Below are 18539 nucleotides of genomic sequence, written 5' to 3'. Positions count from 1 at the left end.
TTTGTTTAGGTCTTCACATTTAGACCTATTTGCGCATATTTACATACATCTTTTTTTGTATATCAAATTCCCAAATGTGCATTAGCATAACAATATATAGATTTTTAATCAAAACAAAATCTCAAATAATCATATTTTTTTATTATTTAAAATAATATAATATCTAAAAAAAGAACAGTGAAACCAATACCTGAATACACATTTGATGAAAATCAAACACAAGGTGTGTGACGTTCACCTGGATAACTTCAGGAAAACCATTGAAAGTATATATATAGATGCATGGATCATGGAAGTTTCAGAAATTAACCATTATGTCAAACGTCAAAGATCTGAGGAAAAAAATATAATGTTTTCAGAACATATTGAAACAGAACATATGTACCCATATTATTGGTTGGATAAGCAAGAATAAAAAAATGCTTCTTTATAAATGGTGTAAGCATTTTCTGTTGGAATAAGGTAAGGTTAATTGCAGCAAATAAAGATTGGGGTTATTCAGCTGCAGCTACTCCAATGGCTGCGATAAGCAGTGAATAAGAGGGATCAGCTGACGTACTGGCAGAGCTGCTCAGCAACAGTGCACAGAGGAAGAGGAGGAGGAGGAGTAAGAGAGGGAGGGCTTTTAGGGACAGCGGTCTGCTGCTGCTACCACCACACACAGCATCTGAGCCAACGTGTGCGCTTTTCACCATTTTTGGTACAACAGTAGTACTATGGGGGATAAGCTGCAGTGACATCATTGCAATCATAAAACCGCGTCATGATTTAGATATTGGTACATAAACAAGTCCAGTGAGTTTATCCTGCCTTGATGCTGCAGGGTTTTTCAACATGTCATCTCGGATTATGTTTCCAATATTCTGTTTTAGTAGAATTAGTGGCATCAACACAGATACTGTAAACTCATATCCTAAATCCTATAGCATCCTTAACCTCCTCAATGTATAGCTCCCTGTATGGCTGGGTGACAAAAAAATACATGAACTAATAAACTAATAGCTTAACAATCAAAGTCACTCACTAGCCACATAACTAAAATGGCCTGCTCCATATTCTAATCTAGAAATGCATACCACCAGAGAAGGTGGTGCCCCCTACAGGCAAATCCAGTCCAAGTTGCTCTTGTTGACATTGCTGGAAGTGTGTAACTGGAATAAATATGACATGTAATTAAATTGTTCTCCACATCGATGTGATGTTACAACGTAGTAGACAGTATGGTACACAAATATGTAGCTGGGTAGTGATAGCACGGCTACAAAACAGCCACCTAACCATACTAGCTAACATTAGCCACAGATAACAATTTAGGGATTAATCGTTTTGTCACAAGGTGTACAGCACCAGAGAACAGTAGGAGCTGTGTGCTGTGGTACATTCAAGTAAAGCAGAATGCACTTGTGGCACATCCTGCACAGGATTAACTTCTTTTTGTGAGTAAACATAGAGCCAGAATGGTTGAACACTTTTCCTTTTACAATTCTGTTGTGATTTATAGTTCTACTCTAACTCCAATAGTCTGTCTGAGTTGCCAACCAGACTTGTTGGACATTAAACTTGCAATAAAGTTTTATTAATTTTCACGTACAATAGAACAGTGAAGTCTCTGGCTGTGAGAAGGTTAGGTTATGTAACACTTGACAATGACAACCTGTTGAGGTCTATTAGTGGATTTCTCGTAGAGGAGAAGAAAATTTCAACAAGCAGTAAAACAGATGGTTGTTGACCTTTAAAGAAGGCCCGTCGATGACGGAGCTGAGGCGGAGAGATGGCCATGAGCACAGAGAGAGTAGAAGAAGAAGTAGGAGAGAGTTTGGAGAGGAGCCGGGGACTGCCCATGGTGGAGGGGCGGAGCAGTAAGCATGCGCTGAGCTGGCAGACTCTGGGCTGGTCCTGACGGGCTGGCTGCGCTCCGGACGCCTGTCTGTGCGCCTCAGACGCTCGTGGGGGAGACGACCATCAACAGTGTCTCCTGGAGTGCACAGAGGGGGGAAGAACAAGCCGAAAAGACAGGAGGAGAACAGCGAGAAAGACAAGGCAACAGTTTCACCTCAGCATCTGGAAGAGCACCGAAGAAGACGTAGACGATCCTCCTCCTCCTCCTCTTCCTCCTCTACCCCTCATCCCGTCGCCAACCCGCCCTATCTCTAAACACCCTACCCACCAGTCTGTGTGCCATCCCTGTGGTCTGTACTGCCCTCCCACCCCCACGGGAGAACCTTGAGCACCCATAGGAAACCCCCGCACACTTGACCAGCGTTGCCACTGGGTGATGCGCCTCGTATTTAGGAAGGAACCCGCCGTGCGTTTTTGATGCAAAAACCAAAGCAGATCTCTTCGTTTTCCTCAGTGGGAACACTCCAGGCTGCGGATCTGCGTGTTTACACTTTTTGACGGGTTTCCAGTGGAATGATGACACGCAGAGCGTCTCATTCCACGGTAACTGACAGGCTGTCCTCCCATAGATTAGTCTTTATTTAAGACAGCCAGCTGTCACATAAGCTACATTTGGATTCATGCGTGATTTTTCCACGCTCAGTAACGATCCTGACAATGGTCTGGGGACAGACCGCCTTTATGAACTCTTCTTAGTATTTTTATAGACGTGTCATATCTGCTTTGCTTTTTTTAACGACAAATTGACGGACTGTCACTTGACGACGCGGCTTGAGCCTCTGGACTTTGCGTGAGAAGTTTGCGCCGGGAAGAAGGAGGACAGAGGCGGAGATATCTCTGCTGGATCCGAGGCATTTTCCCTGTGAGGTAAGCCGGGAGGAATCTCTGTTTTGTATGTCATTTGTATGTGTATTGTGTTCATATTGTTCAGCCTGTTCAGTTCTTCTTGGTTAGAGACTTCCAGTCTTGAAGTATCCTGCAGCCTGGAGTGCAGGCATTCGAGGCCGGCTACGTCGGCGTTTCTGTAGCTGCGTCTGTGCCTTTTACGCACCAGATCCGTATAGTAGACGCCCTTTCCGCCTGTTTTGCAAAAGTAAACGGTCATCTTCCTCATCTCCAAAAACCAGAATTATTTTTTTAGAGCAGCACCACAAACACCGTCCTGTCTAGAGGCGCACATCACAGCTCAGCCAGCTGTTGTGCAAGATTTGTGCTCTGGTGGATCCCTCTGATGTCCTGTCAAAACATCTGATAAAGAGTTCAACGTCTACTGACAGCCACAAAAACGACTGATGTATTGGTAAATAAAAGATAACCGTCATCTAAGGTGAACAAAATTCATTTATCTGTAACTGTATTTACACAACCTTTTATACAAACAGCTCTAGTCAGCTCGCCCCAGTGGGTCTCACATTCATTCAGGTGGACAACATTGGTACAAAGTAGACACGTGGATTTGAGTTTATACATTTTTGTAGGCCAAATTTGTGGACAAATCCATGTGTCCTACATTGCAGCCTACTTTGCACCCACACAGCTCACACACTCAGATGTGAGCTTTGGAAACAAGTACTGTTTTTAATGTTTAACATCATTTCTGACCTGTTTTTTTTTTAACCCGTGCTTGTCGTTGTATTTGATTTTAAAAATTCAATTGATTTCAAAATCTACTGAGGTCATACATGTACATGCAGAGGACAGGGAAGAGGACGGCCAGAGAGGCCTAGATAAAGAGCTATTTTCCTCCAATTAAGCAATCACACTGTCCCTAATTGTGTGTGCACACTGGGACAGGGTTCGGATGGACCTTCTCCCCATTGGCTGCCTCCCATGGGCCCATTGTTCCAGGAGATGCCACGGGGAAAGAGTCGAGCTCTGCCAAGGCAGACCTAACAAGCTATGTGCTGTAATGGAATAAGGCCACATCATTAAAAAGCGTCAGGTCACGGTGTAGGATGAGGCACACACTGAGGACTGTGTGATGTGTTTGTGTGATATAATGTTGCGAGTAGAAGAGGGAAGAACACAGCGGTAGGATGTGGAGCTGAAGGAGATCTGGCTCTCAGTTCAGTGGATCCCATTCAAAGTGTGTGGGAAAGAGACACAGCGGCTTCGCTGAGCCAGAACTCTGACTCCCTTCCCTATTATTGGCCTCTTCAATTTAATCATAACCCCTGTCTGAACTTTGAGCTCAGGTGCTTCTCTCATCCTTGGCCTGCCCGCTGCATCGATTATCCCAGAGGTTGGTGGTAGAACAGGGGGCATCCAACGTCACTGACCTGTTGCCTGCCACTTATTGAGCACTTAATGCTGCTAATGATGCTGCAAGGAGTGGAATCTAAACACGGCCATATGAAGCCAGATGTGGTGCAGCAAGGCATCCCTGTGGTGCCGTTCCACGTCTTTTTTTTTTTTGGCATGGTCAAACATATATATTTTGGCAGCTGCTGGGAGCGACAGCTAGCCCAGAGTTGTGGGAGTTGCAGGTTTCCACAGCAGCGTTTCTACCTTGTAAGCCTCGGAAATTAAATTATGGGTGTGGTTGTGACTGAGACCCCCCCCACCCCCCGCTCCACCTCCCCAGTTTCCCCCTGTTTTGTGAAATTACCCCACACCACAACTGTGTGACATCATACCACTGAGGTCCCAAATGGAGAGAGAAGTACAGCTGCTTTATGGTGGAAAAGGTGGACCCTAATGGCATATTCCTGCGTCAGAAAGAAACCACGAGGTATGTGGTAGAAGGATGGTGGGAACCCAAACAGCACTGGAACTTAATTCCTGAAAACCTCATCTGATATATAAAGTAAAGCATGTTCAGTTGGAGCTACACTATTGCCAATACATGATGTAAGAAAAGCGCACAGATTTTCTTTTTTTTACATTCATGGTTTCACATCTGAGCTGCACTGGTGAACTAAAATATGCTTACCACTGGGGAATATAAATCCCCAAAGACCTGGGCTGCTACAAGTGGGTGGAATTTAAGTGGCAGAGAGACTACATGTAGGGAGAGCGCTTGAATTAATACACAGCAGGGGGTTCATAGTTGCTGGGGATTACAGATCAGCTAAAATGCAACTCAGCAGCAGGGGAGAGAGGATTACAGTGGTCAGAGAAGGAGGCAGCGGACAGTGGAAACAAGGCACCTGATGCACACTTGCATTGTTTTCAGAAGGGTAATAACCCCTGTGGGTTATCACAGGGTCACAGCATTTGTGTCACTTTGTATGCTTACATAATGTAGATAATGAATGCTAACCCAAATGGACAGCTATTTCATTCAAGCATGAGGAAGCTCAGCCATAGGCTGTGTAGTACAGTCCTAGTGTCACATTTGAATGTAATGCATTAAGAGTTATAGCCTCAGAGTTGAGACTCGGTTGGTGAAGGATGTCAATAATTGTTTATTATTACCAATAATGGTTCTTAAACCAATGGAAAAATCAATTAGTTCATTCAACTGAAGAAGAGCAGAGTATCCGAAGCACTAGAATATTTAGAGAGTTGGTTATTTTTTCTTTTTTAGTGTTGTTGCACATCCATTAACTGCAGATGAATCCATTACTGCAGGGGCATTGTGTTTTAACACAGCATATAAAATCAGTTTTTTTTAAATTACGACTGATTTATTATGATGGTGAATATTCATGTTTTTACAAAAGCTTTTGTCATTCGTTTCTGTGTTCCACTGCCAACAGTGGTTATTATTCAGTCTCCGAATCCTGTCGTTGCTTCATCTTCACCTCATGCCTTTTAATTTACTGAGTTTACTGACATATCCATAACCTACTGACATATCCATAACCTAACTGTAAATTTTATGAAGAGAAAACATAATTAATATTTAGCTCCAAGTCAAGTCAAACTCCCCTCCTAACTAAATATTACAGCCTGGCTCCCTGCATGTTTTCCACAAACACTCTTATCTGTAATAATCACAGCCAGAGTGCAGAAGCACTCTACTGTCATATGTCCAAGCCGACTGAATGTCATTTTCCTGGATCCTTATGTTAGAAACAGACCAAGTGGATACACAGCTTGACTCACAGTGAGTCTCAAACTAAAAGAGACCAGCACATACTGCTTCACTCCCCGGCTGGCTGGGCTCACGGACCGTGCATTTTTCCTCAGTTAAACTGTAACCACTAATCACCTCACGGCCTCACAGTTTCCTCCTGAAGCCGACCAATCTTGGATCCCCAGGGTGATCTTAAACGGCCCATCAGGGATGTATGGTTTAGCCCTTTTTAGAATCACCTGTGCGGGACATCCAAATTGGAGATTTGCTCTTCCTACTAATGTCTGCCACAGAAACGTTTAGGGGTCAGTTCCTCTGCTGCAAGTCTGCAAGCCCGTGTTTCCAAAATAAACACAGACAACTCAATGGCTCACTCCAGCCACCCCACCCTACCTCTCCTCATTCCCTTTAGTGCTTCTCCTGTTCAAGTGCTTTTACCGTGAGAGAATTTCAGCGTACGGAGGGATCCAGACAACATGCTGACCTGAGTTGGGAACAGAACACTGACGAGAAAAAAGGTTTAGGAAGAAAAATAGAAGCCAAGCCAAGACGGCGATGCAAAGGAGCTGGCAGCGTGTGAGTGGGGTGAGAGGGTGGGATGTTGGAGGAAACATAGTTTGGCCAGACTCCATCAACATACTTAATATTACACTGAGTGTATTACGGTAGACGCCGAGTAACAAAAAAAAGAGCTGTTCACGATTCAGGATTTCTGGTTCAGGGAGCTGTGAGTTACACGCTCACAGCAGTGCGGTTTAAGTAGAGACACAGATGGTTTGTATTATTATTTACTTGCTTGGCCAACACCCTGGATTCTCTCGCACAACCTCAACAGCACTGAAGGCAGTTCAGTCTGACTGAGGTATGTTTGCTTGTTTGAAGAGAGAAGAAAGGGAGGAGTTGGACCAGAGGGGCTCTGCCTGTAAGTGAGGAGTAACATGCTGGGAAGGGAGCGATGGTGGAGATCAACCACTGGTGTGTGTGTGTGTGTGTGTTTGTTTTTTACAGAGAAGGGGATGAGGGGTGAGGCATTTTTTAGACTCAAATAAGGCTCTCAAGTCTGGGCCTGGGCCTGGCTCTCTGTCTGTCCCCCCCACCCCCCCTCCCCTCCCCACTTCCCTGGGACGCCATCTCTTCCTTGCTTTAAACGTCTCTTCTCTCTCCTCTGTTTTCCCACCCTTTGCCGTCTCATTGCTCCCACTTTTCATGAATCCCACGAAGCAGCGTCACAGATCCATCTCATACTGTACGTACAGAAGAAGAAGAAGAGAAAAGTTTGGCTTCCTCAATGTTTACCTTCTCTGTGGTGCTCTGTGGTGGAGATGTTAGGCCTAATGTGATTCACGTGCACTATGGTTGTTTTGTTTTCACATGGAGGAGCTGTATGTAATTTAGGGACGTTTTTGGTTTATTGTTTAATTCAGTGAAATAAATAAATACTGTCCTCAGATACCTCCATTAATTACATCAATATTTTTCTCCTTCACGATAACTAGTTGCTCAATAGTCAGTGTGTTTACATGAAGGTGTAGGACTACTGTCCTGTTCCTAATAAAAACAACCAAGAACGTTGAATTCAGACAGTACATTTGTATGTTGTGTGTTAAGTAAGGCAGATATTTGACATGACATGTACATAGAACCTCCAGCTGTTGATTCTGTGTTCGTGTAACTGTTAGACTTGTTTTTAGTAAAACTTTAGCTTCACTAACATGTTCATATTTAGTTTTTAGAACACCAGTGTTATGCAGATTAATGTTTTGTGTAGTGTATTGCTGCTGCTTATTAGGATGAATGGTGTTGTCAGTCTGTAAAAATAAAAAGATGACAGCAACATAATTATTTTTTTAACCAATCACAACAATCCTGTTCCAAAGAGTTCAAATCAAAGCTTAATTTCACAGCAGATTTCTCAAGTCTGTTTTATCAAAACCCTCCATCTGCCCCCCCCCCTCTCTCACTCTCTCACTCCCTCTTTCTTTTATCTTCACTACCTTTCTCTGGCTTTACTTTGGAGATGGAAAAGATGAAAGCTGTGGGGTGGAGCGTGTCACTTGATGAACACAGCAATTCTTAGAAAAAGGCAGAGGGAGATACTGTGTAAAAAGAGTCTAGAGAAAAGATTATCATATTGACCTTGTCTTACTGCCAGCATCGGTGGGAGGAGGGGAGGAGGGGGGGCACAGGCCTCCATGTGAGGAGGGAGAACTGGGTTGCTTTTAGTTGGCACAGCCTCATATGAATTGTGTTTATGTTAGATGGCTGCCAGGAGAGGAAGTGGGGTCAAAACAGAAGTACATCAGACAGTGAAGCTCTGACTGGATCTGTGAAGATGCACAGGCTCTGTGAAGGCTCGGCTGCTGCGTTCACACAGACTCGCATCACGTCACGACATCTGCTAATTGCTTTCTGCTGTTTTGTATTCTCCCTTTCCTGTTTTCCTCTCCTCACAGTGTGCTTCGGTTCTGGAATCTGAGCCCCTGCCATGTTCCTCCTCTCTGAAACCACATACAGTAGAGTCACGTACTCTCAGACGCAACGTCGATGCAGTGTGTCCAGGCCACATCTGGCTCCGTACGCTCTCCTCTCTCCTGTAGAGCACGCCTGCCGCATAGGTGTCACCCAGCGCCCCCTCTCTGGGGACAGGGAGTGGCCAGCCAGGCATTCTGATGTGCCAGATAGGCCTCCGCAGTGCCAGGCAGCCACCACCCAACCCCTCACTTTACCTCCAGCCTGCCAGAGGCCTTGTTGCATAAAGCTGCTGTTGGAATCATATTACCCCGACTATTGAATAAGAAATCTTGGTTCCCAGGCGGTGCACAATGTGCTGTTGGCTTGTTAAGCTGCAGACGAGGGAAAGTGGTTGGAGTCAGTATCCAGAGTCGAAAGTCGTTTCTTTTCTCATGCCTGTGGTGCCATAATGTCTCCGTCAGGGTGAGTGTGAGACATGCACACCCCTACAGCTGGAGTGGTACCACGAAGCTCTGGGCTGAGCTGAACACACTGGTGTGTGTGCTCTTCAGCTGCTTCCAGGCTATTGGGTTTCCATGTGAGAATGGTGTGGTTAACATAAAACAATGGAGAACAATACAGAAATATATAAAGTCCATTCCATAAATGATCTGTGTCCATACTGACGCAGCTGTCATATGAGCTGGAGCTTCGATTATTGTTGAACAAACTATGGTCTTAAATAAAATAATAATAATAAAAACTTGACTTTGACATTCCAAACCGTGTTGTTAAAAAGTTTTTGACTTTTCCTGGTTTCCAGGACATTCCAAACCGTGTTGTTAAAAAGTTTTTTTTTTGACTACCTAAAATCTCGGTGTTGGTAGATTTGACTACCTAAAATCTCGGTGTTGGTCTGAGTGTGTGAGAGCATCTCACCGTAGGTGTAAAAAGCTGGAATGACAGCATCTAGTGTGGGCGAAGCAAAGACTGTTCACCATCACAGACACTTTCCAGGAACCCCAGTAAAATAGACACAGCTGGTCAGTGGGCTGACAGGCGCTGGGATGTTGTTCCAGTGAATTTAATATATTCATAGCATCAGAAAAACACCAAACCACAGGAACAGAAACAACAACACGTTCACCGACTTTAACACCAGTTATAAAACTGAGCTGTTAACTTTCTGTATCACACAACTTTCCTCCTTCACCTTCCACCAGATCTCCACTGTTTTCCTGCAGCTCTCGTTGGCTCCGATCTTTTCTTTCCTCCACCCACATCGCCCCCAGCCCCTCACTACCCCACCCTCTCTTCTTTCCTCTCCTGTTGCTTTCTTACTGAGCGTGGTGCGGTGACGCCCCTGCTTGGCTGGCAGGCCAACTCCAGACCCTGTGATTGCACGCAGGAGTTAGAGGATTGCATCACTGCCTGTCGTGAGAGGCCACAGGAATGGTCTGAAAAGAGGAGGGGGCGGCAAGAAAGAAAAAAAGAGAGGGAGAGCGAGAGGGTTAAATGGTGGAGACGAAAGGAGAGACTGGTCACAGACAGTCTTCTGTAAAAACCAGGAGGGAATAAAGCTGAGGCAGATCATACAGTCTGGTATTTATCTGGATGTATGGGAGAGACAGGATGAGAGCGGAGGAGGAGGAGGAGGAGTAAAGGTTGAAGGGAATGCATTTAGGGAGCTGCAGGAGGTAAAGAGGCCCAGCAGAGTTAGTGGGAGGTCAAAGCAAACTCTCTCTCTCCTCTCCCCCCTTCCCTCTCTTCTCTTCTTCTCTCTTTTCCTCTCCTCTCGGAGAAGAATGCTATGCCTCCCACTGTGTTCATTGGTTTCCTGCCGTCCTCTGCTCCACGATGACACTGCTGTGTTGTGAAATGCCCCACGTTATTGTTACATTACTCACTGGGCTTCAAAGCCGACAGTGCTGTTGTGTTTAGTGCCATGAGCAGTAACGGTGGACAGGTTTACTGCCTGAATCCTGAATCACTGTCCGTGGGGGTGGAGGGAGAGAGGGAGTGTGTAGGGGAGTGTTATCTGTTAATCACTGATTACTTCCACGATACGAGACCGTAGATTAAACCTGTTGATTAGAAACTCGTGCTGCCTGATTGTGAATGGGAGTAGGTGGGCGATCGACTAAGCCATGACTCAAAACACATGTTGCTGCATGTGGAGCCGCAACTCCATGTTGTTCAGGTTCACATTTGACTGTAGCTTGAGGAGTGACTTTGATATCCTGGTGTCAACGTGTGATTGTCTGTTTTCCTTCACATCTCCTTTTGTAAAATCCTCAATAAGTCAGTCTGATATTTTCACCACAGGCTTCACGTCTTTTCTTAAAATTACAGGAAAATAAATATTCATTTAAAATAACATGCTGTTTTTACATGTTTGCTGATTTAGGTTGGAACAGGAAAACTGAGCTCTAAGAGCTCATGCTGGCTGTTAGTGGACCTTACAACCATCTCTAGTACAGTCGTGTGTTTTTACACATATGTACACATGTTAATGAAGTAGTTGTTAATGATTATAGTGGCTGAAAAGTTTGTCTCTTCTTTTAAATGATAATAGCTGCCACATGCCATTAGTCCATCTACTAGCAGGTAGCATCTATCTCTCTGTATGTGTCCCTAAAAATCAGAAGTCTTGTAGAATGAACACAGATACAGAGTCAGGGCAGTCAGAGCAGTGCAGTGTTTGATAATGACACGGTGACCTAAAAGTCATACTGTCGGCTGCAGGTCGATGTCCATGTCAATAACAGTGTGAAATTTCAACTGTGGTATCACAGCAAAGAAATCGGGGGAATCGAGTTTCCTATGAATCAAGTAGGTTATCCGGAATGTTACCTTTAGCTTGATGCTAACTACTTATGATACAATATGATGTCAACTGACAGATTAATCAGTAGTTCTCTCCAGCTATCCTCTAAGGATTCCTGTGATGGACACGGTTAATAATACATGGTTTCCATGAAAGCATCCCAACAACCCTCTCCACTTAACCCACAGCGTGAGGTCACTGTGCAGCGCAGTAATCCCAGGGTCATGAGGTTCACTGACACAGGATGAAATCTCCAATGTCCTTTTATACTTAACATGTGGCATAATGTCAGTAATTCAGGCCGGGACATGAGTGTGACTCTGAGAGGTCACGGTTTAAGGAGTGATCTTCACAGTCATTCTGTGGTGTCACTGTGCAAACATCTTGGCTTCAAATCGTCATCACTGAGTCATCATTTTAAAAAGCTGTCCCCATTTCTACATCATAGAATGTAACTGGCCCGAGCTGTCTCAGAGAACTGGTGTCCTCCCCGTCCTCCAACTTACACACACTCTGCACACATACAACATAAAATATAAAGACAAACAGATACAAGTTTTTGTTTAGGATATTATTTAAATTTTTAAGTATCAAATATGGATTTATCAACCTGAAAGACTGAACTTTAAATAATCAAATCTAATTCATCTGTTTTCTTGCAGTATTTATTGTTTATTTTTTACTGCATGAATAAATAGAAAACACAGATTTTTAGAGCTGAGGCCTAGTGGCCAGAAACGGTACTGTGGGTGAAGTTTCAGGTGGCTTCTAGAGCAGAGATGGAGGGGAAGGAGAAGTAATGTTGCTGTATTTAAAATGTGCCCGTACTTCCTCACTTCCTTATGTAGCAGTCGCCTTTGACAACAAACCGCAAATGCGACCCGCCCTCCTGGTTGTGTCCTTCCTCCCTCCCTGCCGGGCACTCTCCTCCTCCCTCCTTGCCCTCTGCGTGGAATTCCTCAGTGTCTGAAGACTTTGGCTTGTGGCCATCAGTAGCTCACTGAGAGACTTCCTGTTGCACTCCTTCTCTCCTGAGCTCCGAGTTCTTTCCTTTGCATCCTTCACACACTCTCTTTCCTCCACCTTCATGTGCAGACTGCTCCTTCCGTCTCAGCCTGTCCTCTAACGCATCAATGTCTCATTTTCATGCACAGGCACAGTTTCTGCAATACATTAGAGACACATTACTGCTCATTTTTCTGCCTGCGAAAGCATATGCAGCAATCTTTTCCCTGCTTCAGCCCTTTAGTGTTGAAGGATGTGAATGCACGTGTCACAGAGTCTGTGTTGCAGCTGCTGTGAAAACCACTCCAATAACTGTCTTCATCCCCAGCAGCCCTCCCCCAGTGCTGACATGCTGCTGGACTGTTACATAATCCTGTGTATGATCCCAGGTGCATTTTTGTAAAAGGGGTAAAAGGGCAAATTTTTTCAAAAAAGTGAATTGTCTCAGTGAAGCCTTTTCAGTTTTGTTTTAATAATAATTACTTGAGGAAATAATTAAGAACGTTATCATCTTCATTAGTGATGGCTGAGGAAGAAGGCGAGAAACTGTGAGATGAGTTTGTAGAGAGAAAATGAAGTAAAAAAAAGGCATAGAGGAAATCTGAATAAAAAAAACAAAAGTAAAAAACAGAAGGATGAAGAGAAAGGGAATGAGAGGCCCAGAGGAGGAGTGGAAACTGAGGTTTCCTGTCTGAGGAGGAGGACGCTGGCTGAGGTGGACAGAGACGGAGGAAAAAAAAAGAACATTCTCAGCTGTGTGTGTTGTTTGTGTGTTAAGTGATCCATCAGGGGGTGAGGGGTGGAGGGTGGAGGGTGGTGGTGGGCCGTGTGTTGCTTGTGAGTGTGGGTGTGTGTAAGTGGAGGTGGCACCATTACCTCAAGTTGCTTTCGTGGCTTTAACCACAAGAAACGTCAGCAAAAGCCCAGCAGTGAAGTCAACACCATCTTTGGGCATTTTCCTTCGCTCCTGAAGCTAATAATAATATATTCAAACACAGCAGCTCTGTCTAATTCTCTTTTTTAAGAATCCAGTGCTAATGTGTGACACGTCGTGCAATATGACATGTAAAAAATGTCTGTTTTTTTCTTACTGTTAGCTCTTACATAGGTAATAATCCGTATTTTACCATTTATTGTCTAATTAATAGCTTTTTTAAGTTATGTTAAGCTGTTCCCAATGTAACCTTTAGCTGTCTTTAATAAAACACATTTTCCATACGTTCCGTATCGTTCAATAGTTCAAGTTACATTTTCACTTTTTTTTTACAGATAATTCCTGCACTCAGAGATTTTAAACACTTGTGCTAATCTTGTCTACTTCTTCATGGCTTCTGTTTTAAATGTAGAGCCCAAATGTCATGGGTCAGAGGTCACAGCACACCCTCTCAGCACTCAGTCACCTTTGACCCTGTCCTTTCCACCTGGTGGATGGAAGAAAACTGCAAGTCTAGACATGAGCAGTGCAGCTAAATTCAAGTTCTGTACTGGATATGGAACGACATGCTATATTTACAGTTTTGTTTCAACATTCTTGCTTCACAGTGTTATGAACCAAATTATTTTAGGATCGAACCAGAAGTGCCAGAATCTCTATCCATCTTCCATACTGCTGTTCTGAATCTACTAGATTCTTCCGTCCATCACAGCCTCCTGGTCTTATTGTCACATGTGAAGAGTCGACTCTTCAGACTTTGTTCTGGACAAGTTTAGACCAAAAATAACAGTGAACTAGCCTCGGAGACGGCTCTTCTGTTTTCCCTGGTTTAAAGGTAATACCAATGTGGTGATGTTTTAGCATCTGCAGCCTCCAATAACACAGACCCTGTTCCATCTAAAGGACGACCGCTGCCTCCTGTGTGTGTGTGCATTTCATCACAACGTGATTGTTCAGTGTCTCAGTTCAAGCCTTCCAGAATCACACAGATCAATACTTTCATTAGATGATATTATTCCAACCACAAGCTCAGTCTCCCTCTCTCTCTCCCTCTCTCTCTCTCTCTCTCTCTCTCCTTCTTTCGACTTTGTGTGTGTTTGTGAATAAAAAAAAGCGAAGAGCCAGAGGGAGAGATGGTTTACCTCCTACAGTGTACCTCCCAGGGTCACAGCAGGAGGGAGATTAGGTTACGGCCAGTACACACGCACACACACACAGACACACTTTTTTTTAAAGTCTCACTCCGAGCAAAATATGACAAAATGTAATTTTATACACTTGACATAATGCTTTAAAGCTTTCAGCTTTCATGTGGCGCTTTGTTTGTGCTTTACGGGGGCTGCAGTGGAGCGGTGGGGAGATTCCTGCCTGCCGTGCAGAAGGTTTGGGCTCAATTCCCAATTCTAGGTGGGGTTGCGTTTGGAGGACTACCTCGGTGGTGACCCCTGTAGGGGGCACTCTGCTTCATCTGTGCTCTTTTGTTTACCTGTCTGAGCTGAACAGATTTATCTCTGTTTACCTCCAATTTTCTCACATTGGACTAAAAACAGTCGAGTTGGTTTCACTGAAATAACACTTCAGTGACAGTTCCTTCTTTTGAACTGACTCACAGAGCAGAGAATCTGATGACAGTTGTTATTCCTGTGGACTCACAGACGGTCTGTGGAGGTATTCTGTGGCAGGTTATGGTTGGAAAGGAAAAGCCTCTACCAGTTAACTCCTGAAAAATGGGGATTTTCAACATGTGGTTTGTACTGACATTTAACGTTTTCCGACATCTCCGTGGTCTAAATGAGTAGTTTATTAAACTAGGATCATGAACTAGAAAACACACTCCACTGATACCAAATCAGGCCAAAGACGTTTTGTTCTTCTAACAGCAGATGTTGTATGAACATCGATGGTAACAGAGCCAGGGGCTGCAGACCACCGAGCTGGACCTTCAAAACCATCAAACAAGCTCCACCTTGACTTAACTGGGCGTTTAAATGCAGTGATGTTCCACGTGAGGCTTTACATTACCTCCCCATGACCCCGTGCCCCTGCTCTCTGCCTCATCCACCGGCCCCCACCTCTCCCACCCCCACAGCCTAACCTGTGTTCAGCCTTCAGCACCTTGCCTCATCAAAGGGCTGAGCGGGGCTGTAGGTGATGCAGTTCCACACAGGCAACTCTTTCAGGTCTCCCCCTTCCTCCTGCACTTCCTCCTCCTCACCCTTGTATATACTCGCTGTGGCCCCTCGGTCATCGCCCCCTCTCTCCTGACCCTGTGCTGTTTGGCTGCTCTGGACTGTGTTTACTCTACAGCAGAGCAGGGCAGAGAGGCAGAACGAGAGAGGAAGAGAAAGAGAGAGGACCCAGGAAAGGGACAATGCTGCCTTTCAGTCTGTCGACCCCACGGCCGAGCAAGGAAAGCTTCGTGGGGGCCAGAGCCGACACCCCTTTCCCAAACTTCACAGCCACCCCCACCAAACTTGAATATCTCTCTGACATGTTCACACAGACTACAGCGTACTCTCGTTCTTTCCCTCATTAGCTTTGTCTCACATTACCCACAGAGCCGCTCCTAATAATCAGGGCTGTTTGGAGGATACAGTCTAGATCCTATAGATCTGTCTTCACAACCACTAGAAAAAGCTGTTAGGAATATTATATTATAAGATGAGCCGCAGGTTCAAGTCTTCTGATCACAGTTAGATTATTTATAATAAATGGATGAAGATTTTCTCTGGAAAACAAAGATCATGTGACGCTTCAAAATATGAAGTTCATTTGTAGAATGGAAAAAATTATCTGCAACCAGATTTTCCCTAGATAGATAGACAGACAGATACTCTATTGACCCAATTGTCAATATTGTCATAGTGACATGTGTGATTGGACATTTCCAATCATGTCCATCTTTTATGTACGTTCTATGATTTGCCCCATATAGAAACTCAACCAAAATAAGTAGAGATAAAGACGTTACACCTGAACTGTGTTCCATTATTGTTTCTAGACAGAAAACAGGATAGCTGTGTTTATTACAAAGACACTGGAGACATTATGAGAAACAGAGGGTTATACAAGCAGGACAACCTTTGGCTCTGTATATTACCCCTGACATTTAAGTGACACGGTGGTGAGGGGGTCACGAGCCTGTCAGAATACAGAGAAGAACAAGAGGTCATTGTTGCTGGGAAAGTAGAACAAGTACAAATACAGTAAAGTGCATTTATTGTATGAGGATATTTTTGGAACCAGAGAGAGAGATTCTGACCAGACTACTGACTGCCCCCTGGCTCACAGTGTGCTAACTGCTACATTATCTATGTATGTGTGTGAGTGCTATGCTTTGGGGAAAAATTAGAATTATATAAATATATATATATATGTATATATATATACACAAGTGGGTGTTGATTAAAGCGTTTGGTTCAGATTTGTGCTTTTAGTGTTAATCTGAGTGAACCAGAGCACACTGGTATTTGGCTACGAAACACCAGTGCTCGAGTGAACCAGAGCACATTGGTATTTGGCTACGAAACACCAGTGCTGTACCAGCAACACCTGCAGGTGTGAAACAGTCCAATCTGGAGAATGAGGAAAATATATATTTTTTTTTTTACACTTGTGTTGGATAAAAAACCCTTGTCATTCTTCACTCCGGTCATTGTTTTAGGCGGTGAACTGGTTGTTACAATTTTAAGGAGTAGCTCAATGGTGTGGTCCTGTAAGAACCTGGTATTACTGGTTCTGTTGAAGAACTCAGAGTGACAGCTAGATGGAGCGTCCTGCTCACCACCCTGAGGCTGGGTCCAGAGGTCAGTGTGTTAAGAGGAAGGAGGTGGTGGCAGGAGGAGATGCAGCTGGACCTGAAGGCCCGGGGGTAAAGATGGAGGGGGAGGAGGGTTCTGGTTGGTCTTTAAGGTCTGTGGTCTCCTAAAGTGCACATTCTTGGGTTTTGCCCTGAGTTGGGGTAATGTGTGGTGTGAGGTAGGGCAAGGGCAAGACAAGACACAGGGGTAGGGGCAGAGTAATGCCACACGGGTGGTGACGGTGACCATCTGGATTGGATTGTAGGGGAAGAGTGTGTGAGCAAAGGTCAGCATGGGAAAAAGAGGAGGGGTCACAGTGTGTGTGTGTGTGTGTGTGTGTTTATTTTTCTTTTTCCCACTCAGTGTCTCAGTATTCAGCTGTGGTCAGTTTACCATTGTTTGAGAGTCGTTCTTACCCACTGGGATCGTGGAATGTGAGAAACTTTTGAAAACGTTTCACATGGGAAATATTTCAGGTGTGAGAAACTTTCACAACACGGCATTTCATTGTCTTTGCCTTTGTTTGTGTGAAAAGTAATCCTACACTCGCGGCCTGGTCTCTGACCCTCTGTGATTGGATGTTTGTGCAGGTGGAGAGTTGTGGGGGTCGCGGCCATGCTGTCTCTGGACGAGCCCCTAGACCTCAAGCTTCCCCGGCGGATCAATGGGCGGGACCGAGGAGCGTGGTCACCCCCGCTTTCCCCACTACACCCTAAGCGACCTCGCCAGCTGCACATGGCGGACGACGGCACTGCAGTCATAGAGCCGGCGTCACCAGATTCTCCACACACAGGTGAGTGAGCATGTTGTGGGAAACAGATGAGGTCAGTGCCCCGGTGTCTGGTCCCTGAGGTTGAGAGATCACCAGGTGTGTGTTTGTGTTATGGCAGGTGTGCAGGTGGTGCCCCACGATCGAACAGACACACCCACTCCTCCCGCAGTGGACCTGAGTATGTCCCCCTCCTCTCGCTACACAGCCAGCTCACCAGAAATGACCAATGGTCACAACGTCCCCTCAGGGGTGAGTAGGACGGAGATCAAACCCAGCACTCTTCTCCAGGTCTCACTCTGGCTGTTCTGCTGCCACTGATAAACGCTCTTCTTTACATTTAATCACCAACTCAGACACGGCAGAACTGCTCCATCAATTACCCCAGCAAACTCAACGGGGCTCAAAGCTGATCCCTGATGAATCCCTAATTACATTTTCTGCTCTCACACCTGCAGACTTTGCTGGTTTTCACATCCTTTTTCTATGGGTTCACTTCGAGTGGTTATTAGTGACATAGTGAGTGTCCAACACTTTCCAATCTGTCCCTCTGAGTGTGAGTGAGTCTGTTGTGATCAGCAAATCTGGAACAACACGAGCTCTTGTGTTTTGTGTGTGTTGTTTGTTTGTGTGAGAGACAAAGAGATGGTGTAAGCTCTCGTCAAAAACTTCTTCTGTGTCCAACAAGTATGTGTGTGTCTGTGTGTGTGTGTGTGTTCCTGTATAATCCGATTTAAGACAGGGTATAGCCATGCAGACCTCACACCATCTAATTAAATTCCTTTGCAATTGAATTGAGACAGGCTGGATCCATACAGTCGTTCCCTGTTCCC

At 44.8% G+C, this 18539-nt stretch overlaps 1 protein-coding gene across 3 annotated transcripts in view; it reads left to right on the top strand.

The window, feature by feature from the left end:
- Window positions 1-240: 240 nt before the first annotated feature.
- Window positions 241-18539, top strand: part of glis2b (GLIS family zinc finger 2b) — a 22813-nt gene continuing 4514 nt past the window's right edge. For 2 of the 3 annotated variants that reach the window (XR_003052407.1, XM_017040822.2), the window contains exons 1-3: window positions 241-2766; window positions 17528-17730; window positions 17828-17958. Coding sequence is in view for 2 of the 3 variants with exons in the window: in XM_017040822.2 (XP_016896311.1) it covers window positions 17553-17730; window positions 17828-17958 (309 nt within the window). In the remaining variant the exon portion in view is untranslated. Of the gene's footprint in view, window positions 2767-4239; window positions 6497-17527; window positions 17731-17827; window positions 17959-18539 lie in introns of those variants that run through there. The other variant, XM_025064367.1, reaches the window with a different exon arrangement.

The sequence above is a fragment of the Cynoglossus semilaevis genome, chromosome 17 (assembly GCF_000523025.1).
Source record: "Cynoglossus semilaevis isolate Cse_v1.0 chromosome 17, Cse_v1.0, whole genome shotgun sequence".
Classification (NCBI taxonomy): Eukaryota; Metazoa; Chordata; class Actinopteri; order Pleuronectiformes; family Cynoglossidae; genus Cynoglossus; species Cynoglossus semilaevis.
The sequence above is the reverse complement of the archived record's forward strand: the minus strand, read 5'-3'. Positions and strand labels throughout refer to the sequence as shown.